The following is a 22436-nucleotide window of genomic DNA, read 5'->3' on the forward strand; positions in this document are numbered from 1 at the left end:
AACACACACACAAAAATGTCTTCATCGATCAGCTTCATCCTACAAATATTAAGAATATACACAGTGTTAATAGGCTAAATTTGCATTTATAATTAGCCTTTGGTGAAAGTTATTTTTTTGCTGCGTGCTTATTTATTTATTGTTTTGCAGACGTCGTAAGCTCGTGCAAGGAAAATACAAAAACCGAAGGTCAACACGAAACTTCCGGCCGAGGTCAAGTTTTTCGCTCGCACGGAGATGAGAATGGAAGAGAGATGCTGCGTTTAACACGGTGGTCCCTCATCCCATCATTCGTTTCGCTATATATTTAGCTTATAATTAGATATAGCCCAACGCACGAGGGGCATTTCGACCGAGCTACACCCCTGCATTTAGACAGAGGCTGTGTTAACAGAACTGTGTTAAAAAATAAAATACATGGCCTCACTTTGGTTCAGTCTAACGATTAAAAACATGTGTATTTGCCTTACCGTTCTACGCACACAGCGACAACAACAAAGTGCAGCTCGCCGAAAACAACAACAACAACAACAACACACACAAAAAAACCCCAAAACAACAGGATATCTAAGGACAAATGGTCGATGATTTCGCCGACGCTGCTCTTGAAGTCAGGAAGGGGGGAAAATGGAAACAGATTTCTCCCATTTTCTATCCAAACCTTTAAAGTGGTTTACCTCAATAGAGCTAAAAAAAAAATAAAAATTCTTCAAACGCCTCGGAGGTGGCTGAAAAATCTTCCCCGCCGTCCTTTGTTCCCCCGTCGCAGGCCCTGTTGTCCTTACCCCCCTGCGCTGGCTAGATGGCGCCCTTGCTCCACGCAAAAGCCCCTCCGCTTCCCAACTTGACCGCGCTGACGTCACCAGAGTCTGGAGCATCAAGGCCACTTCCATGCCGCTATTGGTCTGAAAATCACATGACATGTCTCCTAGCATCCATAATTATGTTACTGATATTTTTGCCCCCCAAAAGATGTCAGCATCCTACTGTCCATATTGTCCTGGAGGAAAGCCGCAGTCTGCCACCGGTGTAGCTTAGAAGAGGCCAGTGTTGTCAAAGCAAGATGTCATGCCCGAATAATATGGCACCCGGTGCCTTCCTGATGGATTCTTTAATGGGAGGATCATCTTCTTTCAGGGGTGAGGGTTATTCCAGCAACCCCGGGATGTACATCCATACGGAGTACGGATACTCAATGATGAGACACATTGGAAAGCTTGGATCATCCCCCCTGTCCAAAAAAGACGAAGTCCCTCCGAGTGGTCCGCCACTAAGTGCCTTCCAGGATGCGCCTTGCCTGTCAACACAGCCGCCTCCTTGGGGTATGGGCTCCAAAACTAGCAGGGACGAGCAACCTGTTGCCCACTGTTTACAGCCCTGCTCGTTTCCAGCGGGTAACGTCAAAGAGGAGTCTTTTTGTTGCCTTTATCAGGAGGACAGTGGCAGGCCTAAAGAGACAACAGAGCCGGCCACTTACATCCGGCTGGGGGACAATAGCAGCCGGCCTGAGCAAACTGCTGTCTCGGCGGACGACTGTTTCCAGGCGACCCAGGTGTACAACGGAGAGAGACCGCAGCAGGGCGACCAGTTCCCTTCTGGCTTTGCTCTGACCCACTTGGCGACATCTGTTGAATCAGCAGCAGCAGCAGCAGCGGCAGCAGCAGAATCAACAGTGGACTGTAACAGGTCGGCCCGAAAGACACTGCGAGACATTTCAGAGAGGGAGGAAAAAGACAGCAGGAAGGAGGAGAAGGCCAAGACGGACAGCTGTTCCGATAACTCCGACGGGGAATTGAAAGGTACCTCTCCCAACCCCCCCCCCTCACCACCCCCACCTTTACCCCACAACAAACACACGCACGTGCGCTCGTGCACACAAAAACACACACGCACAAAGCACGTGCATTTGCCAAAAAAAATGTTTCGCCCCAAATTGTTGCACATTTCTCTACGTAACTGCGGTATTATTGTGTTGTGTGTGAGCTGCCCGGCGATGCGGTGCAGGCTGAGCATCCCGGAGGCACGCTGGGGAATTTGACAGCCTCGCGCATCAGGCCTCGTAGTGTGCATGGCATTCAACACCTTTCTATTTATGAAAATGTGAGATGGGCAGTTATCATTGAAATAAACACTCCGTCCCTTTCCCTTTCTCTCTCTCTCTCTCTCTCTCTCTCTCTCTCTCTCTCTCTCTCTCTCTCTCTCTCTCTCTCTCTCTCTCTCTCTCTCTCTCTCTCTCTCACACACACACACACACACGAGCCATTTAGATTGTGAGAGGCTACTACCCCTAACCTCTTTTTAAGAGCGCTATTTTACGCATCAATTTTTTTTATTTTTTATAAGACCAAACGTGAAATTGTAGCCGCGGGTTTGCTTTACTGCCGGAAATCTGTGTTTTTGTCGTGACGCCTCGTCTTTTATTAGACCACGGGGAACCTCTCTCCGTTTTACTATTCAATTTGCAGATTTATTTGATCAAAAAAAAAAAACCCAAAACATTAGCATGATGTGCAAAGGGGGCCGGAAAAGGATGAACGAGTTATATGTAATTACACCCCATCAGATGAAGTGCCTACGCAGCCTAAAACAATTCCTTGAAAATATTGCAAACTTCAAGTGGGAGATTTTAATTAGCCTTTTCACGCGCTGTTTTAGATGAGCATGTTCTGCCAGTTTGGTGAAAAGTATTTAAAAAAATAAAAGCCTGCTTCCTTGTGGTACACTGATATGCTATGTATAGCCTATAAGACAAAAATTAAACTGTTTTAAAATGATTTCTCTGAAACTCTTATTGTGATTAATAACAGCTATATTATTATCATTATTATTGTTGTCGTTATTATTGTTATTACTACTACCACCACTGCTATTATTAATATTATTATTAATTATATTTGGTAGTGTTTTACGCATGGTGGTGGTGGTTTTGGTTATCATTTTAACAGCACAAGCCTCTGTAACGTGGCGTAGGCGTCATCTAACAGTGCACACTGTGTCCCTGCACAGCCCTGTTTGCACTTGCCTTTGTGAAAGGCAAGCTTTCATTCGTTGTGTTGCTGTGTATACTGGTTTAATCTGATTTATGGATGACGATACATGCTTCTTACATGGCGACTAGCATGTTCCTCCGCACTATTTTATTCTCCCCATTTGCGTGATAGGCTCCACCGCTCTTTTGTTTCTGTGTGTGTGTGTGTGTGTGTGTGTGTGTGTGTGTGTGTGTGTGTGTGTGTGTGTGTGTGTGTGTGTGTGCGTGCGCGCGTGCGACGAATGCGTGGTGTATAAATGTGCGCGCGCGTGTTTGTTAATCCCATATCGCAGAATTAAATGTTTTCCTAATGATTAAAAGTGCGCCTCAGACCGGGTCTCTACATTAAGCTAATTATTACTGTTAACTAACTTGCGTCCCGGTTGTCCAAGGGGGTGGATATTGTACCCCAGAGCCCGCCGTCTAATCAAGGAATTAGCTGGGGACGCGTGCTGCAGCGGTGTCCCCCCCCCCCCATCATCTAAGTGTTTTTTTTGTTTTTTTTTTTGTTTTTTTTGCTTTTCCACTTTAACGTTTTGGGAAGTCTCACGTGAGGTTTATCACTTTCATTTCAGATTTATTTGCTAAGGGGCCGAAGCTCCCGGATTTAATCTGGCTCCGCTCTGCAGCCATGATAGCAAAATTTTACACAAAGGAATTTGCTTTTTACTCCTGAGTTTAATTGCATCTAATTGTGGATATAGATCACACACAAAAAAAGCAATTTGCGAGCGATGCGAGCTGCTAATAAGCAGCAATACTGCTGATTAGGGATCTTGCACTATTTTAATCTTGTACTTTTTGGGGGGGGGGGGGTATTTTTCAGTCTGAAAAGCCAAAAATTTCCAATTTCCAATCAATTTTTTTTTGGATCTAGGGTTGAGACTGGGTTGTGCATTTAGGGTGTATACGTTTCAGCGCTGCACAGTAAGATGTATTTCACCTCCTCAGCTGAGGAGCTGGACTCAGAACAGACAGGCTGTTTACTGTTGCATCTTTTCTTTTTTTCTTCCTCTTCCGGCAGATGGCTTACCCGAGGAAAAGACAACGGGGAACTGGTTAAAAGCCAAAAGTGGAAGGAAGAAACGGTGTCCGTACACAAAGCACCAGACGCTGGAGCTGGAAAAGGAGTTCTTGTTCAACATGTATCTGTCTCGGGAGCGCCGCCTAGAGATTAGCCGGAGTATTAACCTGACCGACAGACAGGTCAAAATCTGGTTCCAAAACAGGCGCATGAAGCTCAAGAAGCTCAACAGGGAGAGCCGAGAGAGGGAGCACAGTGCAGTTTACAACTACACCTGAACAGCCTTTGTCCCCACAGACTCACACATTTTCGTCCTCTCTCTCTCTCTCTCTCTCCCTCCCGCTCTCTCTCTCTCTCTCTCTCTCTCTCTCTCTCTCTCTCTCTCTCTCTCTCTTCTTTCTCTCTCTTCCGTGCGCGCGCACACACACACACGCACACACACGCACACACACACCCTGCCATACATATATAATCACACACGTGTGCCTTTCTTAAATAATACAAGAAATACAAGAATGGCAGCCTGCAGGCTACAAGACATTAGGCTGACTGGCTGCAGCACTTGGAACAGTGAACAGCGGGGCGCCATATGCCATCTTGCTCTGCAAAGACAATGCGAGGAGCAGGCGATCTGTAATAGTTTTCTATGCTACTCTTGAAATGTAAGCAACCTAATTTTTTTGTCGAGCTGATGTTTTGTCCCTTGCAGAGCTTCTTCGTCGATGTGTCCTGCTTGTACATAGTAGTGCAATTTGCATGCACAAAAACGACCCGTGTCATGGCATACAATTCCAAAACAATAAAAGGAGGGGAAATGGAAAGACAGTACAAAGTTTGTCCTTCCCCTGCTTATCTCCTGGCATACTGGTAAAAATGAGAGGGAGGGACACAAAGTGCAGATGAGAGAGGGAGATCTTGGCACTTTTAATAGAAGTGAGAGACCATAACGTTGATTTAAATATTATCCAGGTGACCACAGTAAGTCAAGGTCATAAAATTCTAATGTCAGGTTCGCCCTGGAAAGCGTTGGGGGTGGATTTTATGATCTGCAAATATAATGTGCTGCAGCAGTAAAGATGCGTTTAAAGGTGTGTGGAGGAGGGCTAATTCACACAGCAGAGACTGCAATGTGCTGGACCCGCCGAGGCGCTCTCCTGGAGGCAGCGGCCGTTTCCTCCCCGGGATAATGGAGGCTCAATGGGAAGCGAGAGATGGGGAACGATGGTGGATAAACAAGGGCGACAACGGCCGACCACGCCAACAACAACAACAACAACAGCAACAACAACAACAACAACAACGATAACAATAGCAATCGTTACAGCGAGCACGTGGATAAACACATTTACCGGAATGGGGGCTGCAGGAAGAGGTGAAGGTAGGATGCATCTTTTGGTGGTCTTTTATGTTTTGGAAGGTATGCCACATCTGTCAGTGGAGCTTGCTTGACAGCTGTCGTGACACGCTTAGTGCTCGTCTCTGCATCTAGCGCCGGCTGCATTGATTGGATGTGTTTTTGCAGAGTGATTTAGGCAGCGCGTGGCTGGCTGCTTTTCAAGAGTATTGGCTGCACGGGAAACATTCTGGAATATGTTCTAGGTCACTGCTGGGAAAACATTTAGGCCTGTTTGTGCTGTTGTTTCTTTTTTTTTCCTGTTGGAAATATGTTCATGCATAGTCATGCTTTGCAAGCGACAATCCTTCGGAGAGATTCCGATAGGTATAAGGTTGTGATTGACAGGCTTACGCACACGCGCTGGTGTTGTTTCGATCAACAACAAATCAAGATATTCTGAGTTAGGAAAGTTGTGCTGGACAGTGCCGAGAAAGTGGTTTTATTTTTAGCAACATGAAAACAAGATATTGTTTGCTTTTTTTATTTATTTTTGGTTAGTACTCGCCTTTTGGTAATTAGGGCACACGGTAAGATCCTCCCTTGCTGTTGTATAGATCGTCCTTTCCACGGATCTCCCCCCGTCGCGCGCAGCTGAAGCGTGGTTTAGGTAGTTTCATGTTGTTGGGATTCGCTTCCTGGCTCGGCAACAAGAAACTGCCTTGATTACGTCAGTTCGTCTTCATCAAGGGCACAATTTCCGTTTGAATTACACCCTAGGCACCCCGAAGTCACCGCAAATGGCATTGTAAATGAACTGATGTGTAATAGCGTGGACGGGGACGTTTTCTTTGCTGTTATTTTTGTGGCGGGGCTGTAAAACGCCCCTGACTCTCACAGAGGGAGAGAATGGGTTATAAACAACATGGGGTAAAGTTGAGAGCGGCCTGCGTCGCCTCTCGTCACCGGCTTCTGGTTACGTTTGCCGCGGCTTCGCTTGTGTTGCAGCTTATCGATTTGAAAACTTACCCGATACTAATTAGCGGAGACTGGAGGCGATGGAAGAAGGGAGCGAGAGGGGGGTGTGCTGGAGAGGGGGGGGTTGAAAGAGAGCTGGATGGATGGATGGATGGAAGCATGCATGGATGAATTGTTAGATTGAGTAATGGAAGAAAGAGGGAGCTAATAAGATGGAGAGATAAGAGGACTGGCAGACAGATGTGCAACGTTCCCTTTATTTATCACTGATGTGACACGTTGATGAGCAACGGAAAACCAGAGGAATGTTTGCATAACATTTCCATAGCTTTGAACTAAACCAGGACGGATAATGCCCTCAGTGCATCCAAGCTTTGTCTGCCTGCAGGCAGTGTCTGCGTTTTTCTTTTCTCTCTTTTTTTTAGGGGGGGGTCTTCTTCTCATGTTTACAACTGAATACTGAAATAAAAGCAGATGAGTAAATCACAAAATATCGTGTTTTTATATAAGCAAGCATCTCAACCAACAGCTAGCTGCAATGATATTGCGTAGTAGTTTCACGTTGTCGCCGAAGATGAGCAGTCAGTGTGGCCACATGTCTCCCAAGTGATGTATGTGTAGCCTTCTGCAAGTCTTGTTTATATATATATATATATATATCCTAATATTGGCTGATGTGTATCTGTATTGGAAGGCTGCACATAGGACACGGTTTTTTGATTTTACAGGCCCGTGACGCTCCTTGACGCACGTGCGCCAACCAGGTTGGCATTTAGGACGCATTTAGCGTAATGAGATAACGGAAAATAATTTCCTCATTTCTGCATAATTTGCAACATTATCAAATTCTCACACGGCAGCATCGTCCCGGTGAAACTCGCGCAGCCTGCACAACTGCGCTAAAATCGCCGGCACGTATAAGATGATTTATAATATTTTAAACTAATATGAACACGCCGTATGAGTGATTAGCATGGCTAGCATTTCTGACACACAGCAAGCTGCAGCATCATGTTTGCATTTGTCAACAGTAAATATTTGGGGGGGGGATGATGATGATGTTGCACTTAGATCTTGCAGAAACCGAGAGTGCATGCCTAGACTTGGGGACTCCTCCGCAGAAGACAAAAGATCCATCCAAGTGAATTATTGATTATTGTCTTCATACGGCGCAGTAAACGTCCGTTTCTTCCAGCGGAGTTCAGTGTTTAGCTTCCCTTGCCACCCCCCCCCCTTGTTCCGCACCCTCAACCCCTCCCATTAGCACTGGTGCAACCGGAAGAGACAGTCTGGAATCCAAAGTCACTTTCATTCAGCTCAGTGAATGGCTGTCTCCCGTGGAATGCATCCCTGACAAAGACTTTACAGCGGTGGAAACACAGCCCTCCGAGGGCACAGAGGGCTGCGGCTGCGGCACAGATTCACCCTAAAACCATATACACATAAAGTCATTTGTTGGTTTCACTTTGTAGTGGCGAGCAGGAAGGGAAAGCTTTAGAGAGCCACCCTGCTTTGGGACAGCTTGGGATTTGTTGCTGCCACTGGCATGATCAGACACGAAACAAATATGCTGACAGCATTTTTTAGCACTGATGTGGAAAACCAAGTATCGTATAGTGCCATATATATATATATATATATATATATATATATATATATATATATATGTATGTATGTGTGTGTGTGTGTGTGTGTGTGTGTGTGTGTGTGTGTGTGTGTGTGTGTGTGTGTGTGTGTGTGTGTACACCACACACACACAATCACACAATTGGGTTTTCTTCAGAAAACACCCCAACCGAGGTGTTGAACTGTTATCGAGGGCTCAGCTATATGACAAATGTCAATTATTAAAGACGAATATGCGACAGATGGCTTAGGGAATAAATTGCTGATTTTTAAATTGTGTTTAAATTATGGTAGTACGGAGTGCTTTTCTTATAACGAGAAGATCGTTGGACTTTATAATGGACAAAAAAAACAAAAAACAAAAATAGGCTGTGTAGTGTTTTTGTTTTTGCACCCATAGCGTCGCACAGTATAGTTATTATTACCAGGCGGCATCTCCTGGACATGTCATTTACACAGCACGTTGGGAGGACGTGGATTTGTTGTTCATACTGGAGAACTACAGCCCCTCAAATGTGCATGGCTGCCCCGCAGCTTCTTCTTTAGTGTGACACCAATGCAAAACTAAAAAACAAAGAAGAAGTAGAAGAAGAAAAAAGGTGAAATCTCTGATAACGTAGCGAAGACCCTCACACCAAAACCTCCCATAAATGGGACAGCTCTACCCAATGATCTTGTATCAATACATCAACACACGGGGCTTTTCGACATGGCCTACCAATGGGTCTTTCTAATTAGGCTATCTGGTCCGGATGCGTCCAGTTAGCTCGCGAGCGCCCTTGATTGCTCGCAGCGCGTGGTGCCCCGGCAGAACAAAGAGCGCCGCCTGCTCCGGTCAACCTTTTACGCGCCATTACAAACAATTACTCCGGCCAATTATTTCTCTCAGATTAACGGCTAATTTGGGGTGCGTGCGTTCGTGGGTGCGTGCGTATTTATGTGCGGGAGAAGAGAGAGAGAGAGAGAGAGAGAGAGAGAGAGAGAGAGAGAGAGAGAGAGAGAGAGAGAGAGAGAGAGAGAGAGAGAGAGAGAGAGAGAGAGAGAGAGAGAGAGAGAGAGGGAGAGCAGACCTTTGTCATCTGCGCGTTCATGGCCAAATCTACTGTACTCATCCGTCGTCTCGCCGTATGTGATACAGAGCATTGCGGGGCTTTATGATCAATAATAGAGAATGTGAGGCCATAAAACCTAACTGTCAACATACGCCGCATAAATCACTCGCCGTCTCGTGATAATTCCCTTCAACCAATCACGACGGAAACCGGCGAGTAATTAACGCCCTTAATCGCGAGACAGGTGAAGCGTTACTGCAGTGTCGGCTAGGCGCGAGCTCATATCTTATCATATCGTTTTCCGAGCGTGTGATAAATGACATTAAACAAATCAACATCCACTGCAAAACTTTATACAGTAGCATTTGGCACCGTGTACCTCTCGCGCATTTACAACGTAATTACAGCCAATATGAAGATTAAGACTTCTGATTAAGCGCGAGCAGTAATGTATGCGCCAAGTCCGGGCTCCCCTCGTGCGTCTGTTACAGCTTACCAATATTTTTGGGTTCATTTGCATTTTTGCACCATACACACTACTTTGATACGCATGTGGCTTAAACATGAACATAGGCACATTTGTTTTCAATAAACATGGGCTTTTGGATCAGGGCTACCCCAGGACCATGACTGCCGGTGCAGATATAACGAGATGCGGATTCCCTGTAGTCCTGCGCGTCCCTGTCTAAAGCGCACGGTGGTTGGTTGCTGCAGAAGCAGAAGATATAGACCCCCAAAATAGGCAGTTTAATCCTGCACATGAGGGGAATCTACGTTTGGAAACGTCAGGATCGCGCCGCTGTTTCACAGGCTTGTGCGTATTGGCGCTAAACTCACAGGCCTCCTGCGTTGTTTCTCGAAAAGCTGTTTATGGTGGATTTCAAGGCCTGGCTCCGGCATGGGGCGGATTAGTAGGGTAATATCGTTCCGTCGCTTTTTGCACCAAATGAAAGGCGAAGGCCTCGCATGAGAGTATTTGGTCGGTAGTTGCCCCTCTTGATGCACCATCCGCCGTCTTGTTTTCCGCAGAGGGGCTTCACCATAAAACAACAGAGGTGTTTCAAAAGTAACGCGGATAAATACCGCCCGACCTTCTGTGTGTCAAATCAGACAATATGTTGCCTATGAGAGCCTCGAAATGCTGCTCGACTCCACTTGCGTTAAGAAAAATAAAACAATGTTACAAGACAGGGTGCAAAAAAAACAAACAAAAAAAAACCAACCAAACAACAAAAAAAAAAAACAAACAAACAAAAAAAAAACCATAGCAGCAGATGAGATCTTGTAATATGTTTATTATAGCACTCGTGCATGGACAGAGGAGCGCCTCAGACAGTCAGCTTAGCACGTGCATGTGGAAAAATAAACGTTATAACTCTTCTTCCCCCTCATCCCGCACAATCTCAAGACAAAAACGCAAAATATAAAAAGGTCACCAAATTACTGCACGCCTATTTTCCCCCCTCGATGTTTTGCACACAGTATTTCAGAGCCTGTAATCTGCAGAAGAAATAAATAAATAAATAAACAAACATTTCATCATGCGATCCAGGATATGGCACCGATCATTCAAATCGTATTACGGCTATCTGCTTATCGTTGGAAATATATTTCAATTCCCACAAGGCCTTCTGTGGTCAACGCAGGCGCTAACGGGGTAAAGGTCCTGCCGTCTGGACGTTTACATTTCATGGTGGGAAGTGAACTCAGCAGACATGACGAAAAACACAGCAATAAGCCCCAGCACACATATCATATATTGTGTTTCCCTTTATGTCATAAAATATTGCCTTATTTGTCAGATGGGGAAACATACTGCCTTTCCCCTCTTAACTTAGCTCACCGACCCGGTCTAATTAGTAGCGTCACGTGATACTCGTGGCAATGACAAAGCAAAGGGGCAACCCAGTGCAGGACTGCTTTGGAGAAAAATAATCAAGGCAAATTGTTTTAAAAAAAAGGAAAAATAACGTGCAAAAAAAGAAAAGAAGCATGCGTAGTGTTTCGGGGCAATATTTCAAAATGGATTTTGGACTGGTCCGTTTTCTGTCTATGCGACGCCACATATGAATGCATGCTATTTCATTTTTCAAAAGTCCATAAAACCTTCTTAATTGTAGCTTCTAAGACTACAAGACAATACTGTGAATTCAAATCGTGAAGCGTGTTCTCATGAAGTGAATATGAGTTTAGTGCTGCTCGGCCACAGCATCCTAGTCTTTGTAAGGAATCAACCTTTCGCATGGATGTGTTGCATGTGGTTATAACGTTGTGCTCTGTGCCTGTGGTAGTCTACTTGCTGCAAGTTGGCCTGCATGCGTTACCGTCCATTAAGAGCTGTTGCAGGCTCTAGCGGACCCGGATCCTTGTCTGAACCGTCAGTGAATAAGGTGGATTACTGCAACTAGATATAGCAGTATCGTTATTCCTCCCATGAAAGCCCTGGTCTCGTTAGCCTTTTTGACGCCCCCCCCCCCTGCAGTCTCCTCTTTCCTGTCTTCTGCACTGCTGTTTGATAAGACTTGTTTCAGATGCAATGTTGGTTTTGTGTACAGCCAGCAACCCCAATGCGGTCTTATTAACGACACGTTTATGAACAATCAAATGGTCCTCGTAAAAATTTTATTGAAGGACATAAACTCATGCACGGCCACTAGCTGAATATAGCCATTGTTATGGCAAGTTTTCAAGAATTTGAATCCCCCCCCCCTCCCTCCCTTTTCATATATTTGCAAATTCCGTGCAGGGGATTGTTTATTTGCGCCCTCTTTTGCAGCACAGCAAACTTAATTCACTGTCTATTTCCCTCAAGTTCTGTATTCCGCTTCATTAGCCGTGTCTTAGTAGCCCAAGTAAATCCCGTTTAACTGTTAAATAAAGCCTCCCCCCACCCCACCCAGTCTACGTGCAGCTGGTTTGATAATGCATGAAAACGATTTAACAAACACTTTAATGCCGTAAAATCCGCTGCAAGAGTAAAGGCTGGGGGGGGGAGATTTTGCGAGACAGGGATTGATTACACCGTCAAATAGTGCCTTGCGAGGCTTAAGACGCAGGCTGGTCTCGCAGGGGCTGTGCTTCGCCCAGTCACAACATCTAGCCGCTAAGTGCCACACGATTATGCTCAACACACACAAAGAGATCGTCGTTTAGTTTACCTCTAACGTGTCCGAGGAAATACCGGAAAAGACCCGATTCTTAATCCGACACATGTACATCGGCATCCCCCCCCCCCGGATAAACCGCGCATTGATCGACTGTACAATTTTGGGGGGGTAAATATAATCACGTGTTGTCGAGGCAGCCAATGGCAGCCGGGGGAGCGTTGAGAAATAATTACCTGCCTTGATTGTTCTATGGGTAGATAAAAAAAGTACACATACACTCCATATAATAATCGGATGCATGTAAAAGAGTCGGGGAGCTTCGACATGTCCACCACGGGTCCCATAAGCAATTATTATGTGGACTCCTTGATCAACCACGAGAGCGAGGATGTCATCGCGACTCGGTTTTCGGCGCCCGCTTCGCACCCCGCCGGCCCTCGTCCGACGTCCCTGGTACCGGAGTGCGTGGACTACCCGTCCTGTAGTTTCGCACCGAAGCCGCCCGTTTTCTCTACCTCCTGGGCCCCCGTGCACTCACAGTCATCAGTGGTTTACCATCCATACAGTCACCAACCTCATTTAGGCACAGACTCGAGGTACATGCGCTCGTGGCTGGAGCCGATCTCCGGTGCCATGCCTTTCCATGGCTACCCGGCGAACGGCAGACACTATGGGCTAAAGACCGACGCCTTCCAGGAGCACAGAGCCGGCGAGTGCCTGGGCTCCGGCGGACGCACGTACACGGATTATCTCTACTGCTCCTCCGCTGACGTGCGAGACAAGACGCAGCACAACACCCCGTCTCCGGAGTCGGAGCTGCAGGCTTCGGGGAAGCATAAAGACGAGAAACCCGAGCTAGACCCGAGTAAGTTTCAAGCCCTTGTAATTTGTTTTCCCTTTTTTTTCTTACAACCGTGGTGGGAGCTGGATGCTGCTCTATTAATTGCATTTGCTTAAGGGATATAGTCCAGCGTCCTGTGTAAAGCGAGACTATGCGTTCTTTCATCCCCCCTCTTTCAGTTGTCCACTGCATCGCCTGTGCTAGGGGGGCTATCTTCAGGAGCGATAAAAAGACAAACGCTGTAGGCTACTATAGAGGGCTGTAAAACCACCAGGGCTGTAAACATGGACTCGAGATACACACAGCCCCCCGTGTATGTGGGGAGCAACGTCGCGTCAGTTTCAGATCATGGGGGATTTTTTGGGGTTTTTTTTATATATACAGAACCGAGGGCCCCGTTGCGTTCAATGATATTTCTCGCTAACAGCCTTATGGGTTTCATTTTACGACCGTAGTTTTTGACCTCCCTGCCATCTCATTTAGCACATCAGCGCATGTACTCTTGCGCAGCTTATTGCGGTCCCGGCTCCTTGTGCTTTGCTCAAGTGCCTTACAGGGCAGGGCACATGCACACGTTACCTTTTCAGATCGGTGGCAAAACGAAGCCTCGGCTGTACACTCACACGCACCTACACACGCATGATAAATGATAGAGAGAGAGGCAGAGGAGCAGCATCACGCATGGCAATCTCGAGTTTTTCCCCCACACACATCAATTCCCAGACAAATTCGCACGACTTTCCCAAATAACCCCAGGAATGCCGGGGACATATTCGAGGACTTTCACCACGGACCTGTAAAGGCTTGAACCACAGGCCGTTTTATGGGCCAATAAAGCGAATAAGCGCATTGAGTATTTTACGACGGTGTTACTCAGAAGTTAGGGTGGTGGTGGTGGTGGTGGGGGGAGAGAGAGAACGGGAGGCAGTCCAGTTTTAGGCCCATGTAGTCAAAAGATGAGGAATCATCCCCAGAATGATCTGGAGCTAATCTTAAAAGAAACGTAGATAGCTTTCTGCGGGATTAGACGTCGTCTTCATGCTGGGGTGGGGGTGGGGGGTGCATGCAAGACCCCATGGAGCCGCAGACCTGCTGCTAATCCACAAACACACACACACACTCACACACACACAACACACATCCCGCCGGCTTTACACCAGCGGCGTTGTTTTGTCATTGTTTCAGTTTTGAAATGGCTGACGGTGTGTGTACTCATTGCTCTTTTGTCTTCTCCTTCTTCCTCTTCTTCTTCTTCGTTGTTGTTGTCGTTGATTTGCAGATAACCCAGTGGCAAACTGGATACACGCGCGCTCCACAAGGAAGAAGCGCTGCCCTTACACAAAGTACCAGACTCTCGAACTCGAAAAGGAGTTTTTGTTTAACATGTACCTGACCAGAGACCGCCGGTACGAGGTGGCTCGGGTCCTGAACCTGACGGAGCGCCAGGTCAAAATCTGGTTTCAGAACCGGCGCATGAAGATGAAGAAAATGAACAAAGAGAAGACCGACAGCAAAGAACAATAATCGCACCCGTTCAGCCCGTGTGGACGACATCTCAATCAGACAACCCCCCCCCCCAATAACCACTAGCGTCACAAGGACACAGCACAGACCAAGCCAAACACGCAGCCATACATACAACACATGTCTGTCAATTTGCTGGATTTTGTACTAACTCTTAACATCGAGGCCATGCTGATGCTGAATATGTTGCTCCTCGCCGCACCGTCCGGCTCCCATCTCACGGAAACCCCAGTTGTGTGGAGACAATGCTGCATTCTGCTATTATTTTTTTGAAAATATGGAAAGCGAATTATTTTTCTTTTTCTTTTTTTTCCAAGACAAAATTAAAAAACAAAAACAAAAAAACCCGCAGTTTTAGATACGTTGTAAACTGTCTGAAGAGTAAGAGAGAGAGGTTGAATACTTGAATTCTTTTGAATTCCATCTGCCCATAATTTATAATGTTCCTATGAATGTTTCTTTAATATTTGTTTTCCTTTGTAATTTGTTGTGCAGGTGTAGCATTTTTTGTACAGAAAACACAACATCTGCTATCCAGCTTCTCTGTCTGTATGTTTTGTTTTGTTTTTTTGTTTTTTTTGTGAGATAGCTGTTAACGTATACTATATTTGTGCATTTCACAATTTTTGTTGTTGACTGTAGCCACAAGTTTAATTACTGATTGTAGATATAGGTCTATGCAAATATATGTAAACGCAAAACACAGACTTCTTTTGGCTGCTGTAGTTTGTTCACGTTCAAGGAGGGTCATCCAAATAAAATGCCGGACTCACGCGTTTCATAGCTAGCGAATGACTTGCAGGCCTGCCACGTTTGGGTCACGTCCACTTTCGGGAAAAGAGGCTTTATTTTGGTGATTTGTGCAGAAAAAAATACAGTCAACGAAATCACCCAACCCCGCGCGCGCTCATCTAACCCCATAGCGTGCGTTGATCAGCCCCTCATACCTTTAGCTTCGCCTAATCATTGTGTTTTCGGTACACGTGGTCGACTCCCAGTAACGAGAGATACGTCCAAATGTCGAAGCTGTGTGTGAATGCTGCGGATCGGCGAGGTCCCAAATCTTTAATCGTCAACACGTTTGAGGATTTAGTGTAAGGTAATGGCTCTAATGAGGCCGCCATTAAAATCCAGTTTAGGGTTCGCACCTCGTGTCGTAACGCGCTTGCCAGTCCACGCGCCTTGCCAATTTATTCGGATTTGATCACCAACTTCAGACATATAAAACGCGTATCTGACGTCACCGGCCTCTACGTTTACAGTTATTCGTCGACCGGGGGAATTAAAGAGTGACTGAAGCGCGAGTTGGCGCCTCGGTGCGAGAGAGAGGATTTCCTCGTGTTTAACGCGCAGGAGCTCAGGCTCTAGTCTTCTCTATGGCCTCGCCAACGTTGCTTAGTACGGCCACACATGGGGTAGTTTGCACCATATTTAAGGCCGATCGTATTTTTGGGCTTTATTTACATGATTTCTTCCTTATATCTTTATAGTGTAAATAATTCTCGTCATACACCAGCATCAGTGCCCCCCCCTCCCGGGTTAATTTGTATTGGGGGCATTTCCTGTACACATCCAATATTCTTTATGCGTTTTTATTTTTTAAATAGAGCCGCCTCTTCACTACAGCCACCGAGATACCGATTATTACGTCTGCTTACTTGTGAAATTGCGCAAAATGACTACAGAGCATTTAGCCTGATACAATTTCCCATGTCTGGCATTTGTTTCCTGGGCTGTATGGGCCTAAATTGCCTTTTTGTGGTGGCAAACAATACGGACAGGATGCTATAATTTCAAAGACCAATCCGGTGCATTTCCGCACAGCGAGGACAAAACACGCTGCAGTTTTACGGCCCCGGTGGAGCTCGGCTGTTTGTCTCAAATGCAGACGAACAAAGCAAACTCGACTAACTGGCTAGACGTCTGGGCTAAATTACTTTATGGTTTTAATGGACGCTGGTGCTGGACTCGTTCAAAGGGGAGCCTAACCCTTGCCTCGTTGATGGGGGCTTTTGCCTGATGGGCAGCCGCACCCCCCCCTGCACTTCATCACAGGAGAGGTCTATCAGCCTCCAATTATGTGGAGGAAGAAAAAAAAGTCAATAGTTATTGTTTGCAAGTATAAGCGCTGCAAAACGAGCGCTGTCTCCCATAAACCCCAATGTAGTAAGAGTGTGCGAGAGAGTGCGGGGGTACATGGACACCAAGTGTTGTTTATCGTGTTTCGAGAGCCGCAGTTATTCCTCCAGCACACAGCCCAAAATGTCATCGCGTTAAATAAATGCGAGGTGCAGGCCGTGTCACTCGCAGACACTCGGGAGTCCGTTCTTGGTATCTTATCTGCCTGTTACTCCTCGGTCGGCTCGGCCAGGATCATGGACTGACCTCAACACTAGATGTCGCTGTTGATCCACATTTTGAGCGAGCTCTCACAGTGTACATGGTCACAGCCGTGGCTTGGCTGAAAAACAGTGTGGAGTCTATCGATGACAAAATGACAGATCTGGTCACACACCGCACATTATGTACTGCAAACACAACTCCGACATGTACAGTCAGCTGCTTCTGTCGGGGCACACCAGGGACAGATTAACCACGCAAATGTTGATTAATGGCATTTTCATTTGGGCTTTATTTTCATTTTTTATTTCACCCAGGTCAGCCTTGTGATTGCCCCCCCCCCCGAAATAGTCACGCTATGCTTCCGTATCGTTTCCGAGGTCATCGTTCATCATTTGTACGGACAAGTGGCTTGTTCTGGTACACGGACGCTCACGTGAGAGACCATGTACCTTAACTCGCACCAGGCCGGACTTCAGCCGTCGTGGGCTCGCGCTGTGACGTTACTACGGGGGTCACACGGCGGCTCGTGCAAACCAAGATCTACGATTCATGTTTATTTGTAGCTTTTATTTTCTTTTTATGTGTTGTTAAGAAGAAATAGAAACACCAATTAAATCCATATACAATTTAAAGGAAAAATCGGAAACAAGTCTTGATTTTGAGACGTTTAATCTACCATATAGACGCTACAATAGTAGAATAAATGAATAAATAAATAAATGAAAAATAGAATACATACACACACAAACAAATATAGCAATAATGACTACAACTGCAATAGCATTTACAAAACCATGTTATTAACGTCAGCAACAACCACAACAACCACAATAATAATAATAATAATAATTATTATTATTATTATAATAATGATGATAGCAGAATGGGGGTGGGGGGTTTATACCCAGTTGGTGATGGCACGCAGGTCGCAGTGAGTAGCCCGTGGTGGGGCTGTATGTGCGTGATATATCCTGTGGCTGGACTGTTGTAGGAACAGCAGTTCAGAGTTCTGCGCAACAATGACGGCTCATCTGCATGTTTACAGAGTGTGAACGGTCTATAAATTTGCTCACCGCGCCTTTCATTTTTTTTACGATGATGTGTAAAAACGGTCAGTAAACCTTCCCCCCTCCAAGAAGAAGGAAGAACCCCCCCCCCAAAAAAACAAAACAAAAAGAAAAGAAAAACGCGCGCAGCTACTGAGTTGGGAACATGTTCACTGTTAGGGACAAACGTCCGGTGTAAAATCTGATGAACTGGCCTACATATAGGAGATTTACTACGACTCCTCGGAGATTTTGGGGGGTCAGTAAGTGGCAGCTAGTTGTCATCGGTGCTGTTTGTATTTGCGTCTGTCGGTTTTTTAACAACGCGTGGTGCGTGCGTGCGTGGCGCGCGACCTTTCTCAGTCAGAAAAACACAAAATGTTGAGTCTGCTTTTGTTTTGTGTCTTACCACAAATTACTATATATATATATATATAAACATATATATACACACACACATATATACATATATATATATATATGTGTGTGTGTATATATATATAAGTGTGTATTTTGCATGCATGCATGTGTCATGCTGCTGTGCTTTCAGTGACTTTCTTCTCGCAGCGTTTTACTGTGAATGAACTTTCAAACGTTATTGCCTATTAACCCGCTGAGACCTACAAAAGGTCAAAAATAGACCACATTTATTGCCGGGCGTTTTATAGGCTTGTGTGTGTAACACAGGGTTTACGCACAGCCATCAGGGCTATAGCCTAAACCAATTACTTATATGCAAACAGCAATTCCTCTATGCACCATAACTAGCTCGGACATGAAAATACAGCCCCTTGTCATTGTCTACATATTTTAACCGTTTCCCCCAAGTCGGTTGCTCGGCTGCTCGCTGCTGCTGCTGCTGCTGCGGCTGCTGCAGCGGAGTTTCCACGTTGCGGACGTGTGTTGTGATAAACCCATCATTGATCATATTTAACCTCTTGAGCTGTTCGACATGATGAGTGCGGGTCCTCTCAAGGTGTATATAGGCCCACGTCTGACCGCTGGTGGAAAGATGAAGGGAGGGAGGGGAGGGGAGAGAGGGGGGTGGGTGTGCTTGGAGGGGGTGTTGTGGTGGGGGTGGTTGGGTGGGAAGCTAAAAAAAAAAAAAAAGAGAAAGAAAAGGGAAGCGTCTGTGACCGTGCCGGTTGGAGCAAGCCAGCTTTTAACCTTACAGGCTAACGCACACTCAAAGCACACGCCATGAGCCGGCTGTGAGCCTGCAAAAGCTGGTGGGGGGGGGAGAGAGAGAAAACACTGAAGCCTTTTGAGAGAAAGCTCCGATGAGAAGACGCGGTTAAGAGAGAGTGAGCTGCCGTAGATTGTCCAAAGGGGCAGCGTTTCTCCTAGTTCCGGTTTGTCTGCCTGAGCTGTGTGCGAGTTGGGACCTAAACAAAAGGCTGCCGTCATCTTAAAGGGCATATTCCGTCTGCGAGAGAGAGAGTCGTCCCTTGCTTGATGCAAACCAAACCATGAGCTCCTATTTTGTTAACCCTCTTTTCTCCAAGTACAAAGGCGGCGAGTCACTGGAGCCAACTTACTACGACTGCAGGTTTCCACAAAGCGTTGCCCGTAGCCACACGCTGGTTTACGGACCCGGAGCAGCTGCGCCGGGCTTTCAACACCCGTCCCATCATGTGCAGGACTTTTTCCACCACGGAACCACGGGGATCTCCAACCCCGGATACCAGCAGAACCCGTGCGCGCTGGCTTGCCACGGAGACGCGACGAAATTTTATGGATACGAAGCCCTTCCGAGGCAAACGCTTTATGGTACCCAGCAAGACGCAAGCCTCGCGCAATACCCAGACTGTAAATCGTCGAGCAGCTCTAACCCCGGAGAAGGACAAGGCCACTTAAATCAAAACTCCTCACCCAGTCTAATGTTCCCATGGATGAGACCCCACGGTCAGCACTACAGCCTTATTTCCTATTCATCTTTCTGTTGCTTTCTTTTTTAGTGTGTGTGTGATAGTCCGGCTCGAAAGTGCGCGTTTGCGTGAGTGTCGGTGTAGTGGGCTGCTGCTGCTGCTGCTGCTAGTGTGTGTGTGCGTGCGTGCGTGCGTGCATGTGCGTGTGTGCGTGTGTATGTGTGTGTGTGTGTGTTTGTCACCAACAAAGCGCCAGAAGTGAAGGAATGTGATAGGGGAATATGTAAGCTTTATTCTAACGATAGCCAGCAACTCTGACGCACGTTGACAGAGCTGCTGCTGCTGCTGCTGCTGCTAAGAAAGCCTACTATACCTTACTCATCTCAACTTATGACACCACTTCATTCGAGCCAATTATCGGCGTCATGAGATATTTCGCGATTTCTAAATGTTATATACGAGACATGGGGGGACTGTAGGCTAAACAGACCCGTGTCAGTTTAAAACATGGTCAGGCCATATGGACCACGACTAGAAATCACGCTACAGTGACAGAGAGGTTATCCCAATGAGACACAACATGCCCCACTCATCTAGAAATCGGGTTAGGGGCTTTGAGGCAATGAGAACCACAGGCCCCTAGTTATGGCCATAATCATGAAGGCTTTGCAGATGGATCATCCTGTGCAGGGCCACGATGCACTATTGCCTATATTTATCTACATTTACTACAGGCACATGTGGCGTTTATTGCTATGTTTTCCCTTCATTTCTTTTCGTGTGTTCGTACCCGAGAGATAAATGTAACTTGGTCCATTCCCCCTGCCCTTAATATTGGGGGCTGTTTTTTTGTTGTGTTTACTACCATTTCTTTTGCCCACCGTTTCTACATCACTTTCACGTTTGACTGTTGCTCTGTGTGTATGCACGTCAGTGTGTGACTGCTTGTGACTCTGTGTGTGTGTGTGTGTGTGTGTGTGTGTTTGTGTGCATGGCTGAAAGAGGCTCAAGGCTAATTTTAAATGAGGAAAATGACATTCAAGCTAAATTTTTTAATGCACATATATCAGTTTAAACACTAGCCATGCAACACGTTTGCATGGATTTATGTGGGAAGGAATTTGGCATCAGCAAACTGAGAGCCTACATAGCCTGATATGTAGGTCGTATGTCTGCATGGACACTATATAGACTTACCATACTCGCCCAATAACCAATGGAGAATTGGCCCCAGCAGTATTTACACTGATTTGGCCCTATTAGCTTGTCAGTTCTGTTGGCAGACATCGAAATGTACACATAAATGCTACCCCCCCCCCCAAAAAACAACAAAAAAAGAAAAAGTGTGGCAATTGAAATGCTATAAAGTGTAAGCTGAATTCTAGGCTCCCATTTATGTATGACAAACACGTATTTTTTAGTTTGTCTAGCCGGCTATAAAAAGGTCCGTACCAAATTTAAAAAAAAGAAAGAAAAAAGTTCACTCAAAAAAATGTCTTGTTCACCCCATAATTTAGACAGCGGATGGACAGGGCTTTAGTCCTAACTTCGTCATTCGTCATTTGAACAGGCCGGCTGGAAATATGCATCCAGGGAAAGATGAAAAATAAAAATAAAAATGCATAATGAATGAGAGGTCTTATGAATGTTTGAGAGAGGGGGGGGGTGCATGATCACTGCAGCTAACCTCCAGCTTTATTCTATCCAAGCCCCAGGAAGACGGAACGGGAGGCAAACCTACAGTCGCTACCAAACTCTGGAACTGGAGAAGGAGTTCCTCTTCAACCCCTACCTGACCCGCAAGCGGCGGATCGAAGTGTCGCACGCGCTCAGCCTGACGGAGCGGCAGGTGAAGATCTGGTTCCAGAACAGGAGGATGAAGTGGAAAAAGGAGAACAACAAAGACAAGTTTCCGGGTCAGAGAGGGGAAGCCGAGGCCGAGGCGGAGGAAGAGGGCAACGAGGACGGTGAAGGGGAAGAGGGAGAGGAGAAAGACGCGGAAGAGAAAGAGGAGACCAAGGAGTGATTTTATGGTCTCTTCTTTTTTCTCTTTTTTTTATGGTTATATGGCTGAAACAGAGAAAGAAGTCCCATAAACAGACGAGGAGGTAGAGGGAGGCAGAGGGTCGACTTTATGACCACCCTTTCATTTTAGTCCAGAACGGACAGGAACCCACTGATGTTGTTGTTGTCATGAAATATTACGCAAATTACCCCCCCTCCCCCCCACTCACTAATATCACCATGCAACGATGGTCAGTTCATTACAACATAAGCAGAATCCACTCTGTGATACTAGCCATACACACATACACACACACACACACACACACACACACACACACACCTGTAGCGTTAATGTCCTTTAAAACAAGTAACAAGGGGTCAATCAAAACGCATGATGAATAGAAAAAGACTTAACGGATCTCCTTTTGAAGCATATAGCTCCCAGAAGCGATGGGGGCGGGAAGAAAAAAAAACAACAACAAAAAAACAAAACAAGACATGACCACTTCTGATCTAAAGTGTAAATAGACAATAGCCCGGACACCATTTCAGACAGCTGCCTTCCCGGGGATTTCTCAGTAAAACGTAGGCGGCACTTGATAGTAAACGTTCAACGTCATCGACGCACTTACATTGGCCGACAGGCCCGATGTGTGAAC

General features: G+C 46.1%; 3 protein-coding genes across 3 annotated transcripts; all 3 read left to right on the plus strand.

Moving 5' to 3' along the window:
• The first annotated feature begins 847 nt into the window (after positions 1–847).
• hoxc10a (homeobox C10a) lies at positions 848–4330 on the plus strand. The gene is made up of 2 exons (XM_056273815.1): positions 848–1799; positions 4053–4330. The coding sequence occupies exons 1-2, from the start codon at positions 1064–1066 to the stop codon at positions 4328–4330; spliced, it is 1014 nt and encodes a 337-aa protein (XP_056129790.1). The 5' UTR covers positions 848–1063.
• An 8099-nt stretch (positions 4331–12429) lies between these two features.
• hoxc9a (homeobox C9a) lies at positions 12430–14513 on the plus strand. Its single transcript, XM_056302217.1, has 2 exons — positions 12430–13013; positions 14269–14513. Exons 1-2 carry the CDS (start codon positions 12443–12445, stop codon positions 14511–14513), a joined length of 816 nt encoding a protein of 271 aa, XP_056158192.1. The 5' UTR covers positions 12430–12442.
• Positions 14514–18963: 4450 nt separating this feature from the next.
• hoxc8a (homeobox C8a) lies at positions 18964–22035 on the plus strand. The gene is made up of 2 exons (XM_056302218.1): positions 18964–19807; positions 21480–22035. The coding sequence occupies exons 1-2, from the start codon at positions 19372–19374 to the stop codon at positions 21794–21796; spliced, it is 753 nt and encodes a 250-aa protein (XP_056158193.1). The 5' UTR covers positions 18964–19371; the 3' UTR covers positions 21797–22035.
• Positions 22036–22436: the final 401 nt, after the last annotated feature.

The sequence above is a fragment of the Lampris incognitus genome, chromosome 2, assembly GCF_029633865.1.
Source record: "Lampris incognitus isolate fLamInc1 chromosome 2, fLamInc1.hap2, whole genome shotgun sequence".
Lineage (NCBI taxonomy): Eukaryota > Metazoa > Chordata > Actinopteri > Lampriformes > Lampridae > Lampris > Lampris incognitus.

Bases quoted from the DNA above. Each gene is read 5' to 3' on its own strand.
- hoxc8a (XM_056302218.1), top strand. From the start codon at position 19,372: ATGAGCTCCTATTTTGTTAACCCTCTTTTCTCCAAGTACAAAGGCGGC. The intron at 19,808-21,479 runs GTCAGCACTACA...ATTCTATCCAAG, and splicing joins CCCATGGATGAGACCCCACG to CCCCAGGAAGACGGAACGGG.
- hoxc9a (XM_056302217.1), top strand. From the start codon at position 12,443: ATGCATGTAAAAGAGTCGGGGAGCTTCGACATGTCCACCACGGGTCCC. The intron at 13,014-14,268 runs GTAAGTTTCAAG...GTTGATTTGCAG, and splicing joins GAAACCCGAGCTAGACCCGA to ATAACCCAGTGGCAAACTGG.
- hoxc10a (XM_056273815.1), top strand. From the start codon at position 1,064: ATGTCATGCCCGAATAATATGGCACCCGGTGCCTTCCTGATGGATTCT. The intron at 1,800-4,052 runs GTACCTCTCCCA...CTCTTCCGGCAG, and splicing joins CTCCGACGGGGAATTGAAAG to ATGGCTTACCCGAGGAAAAG.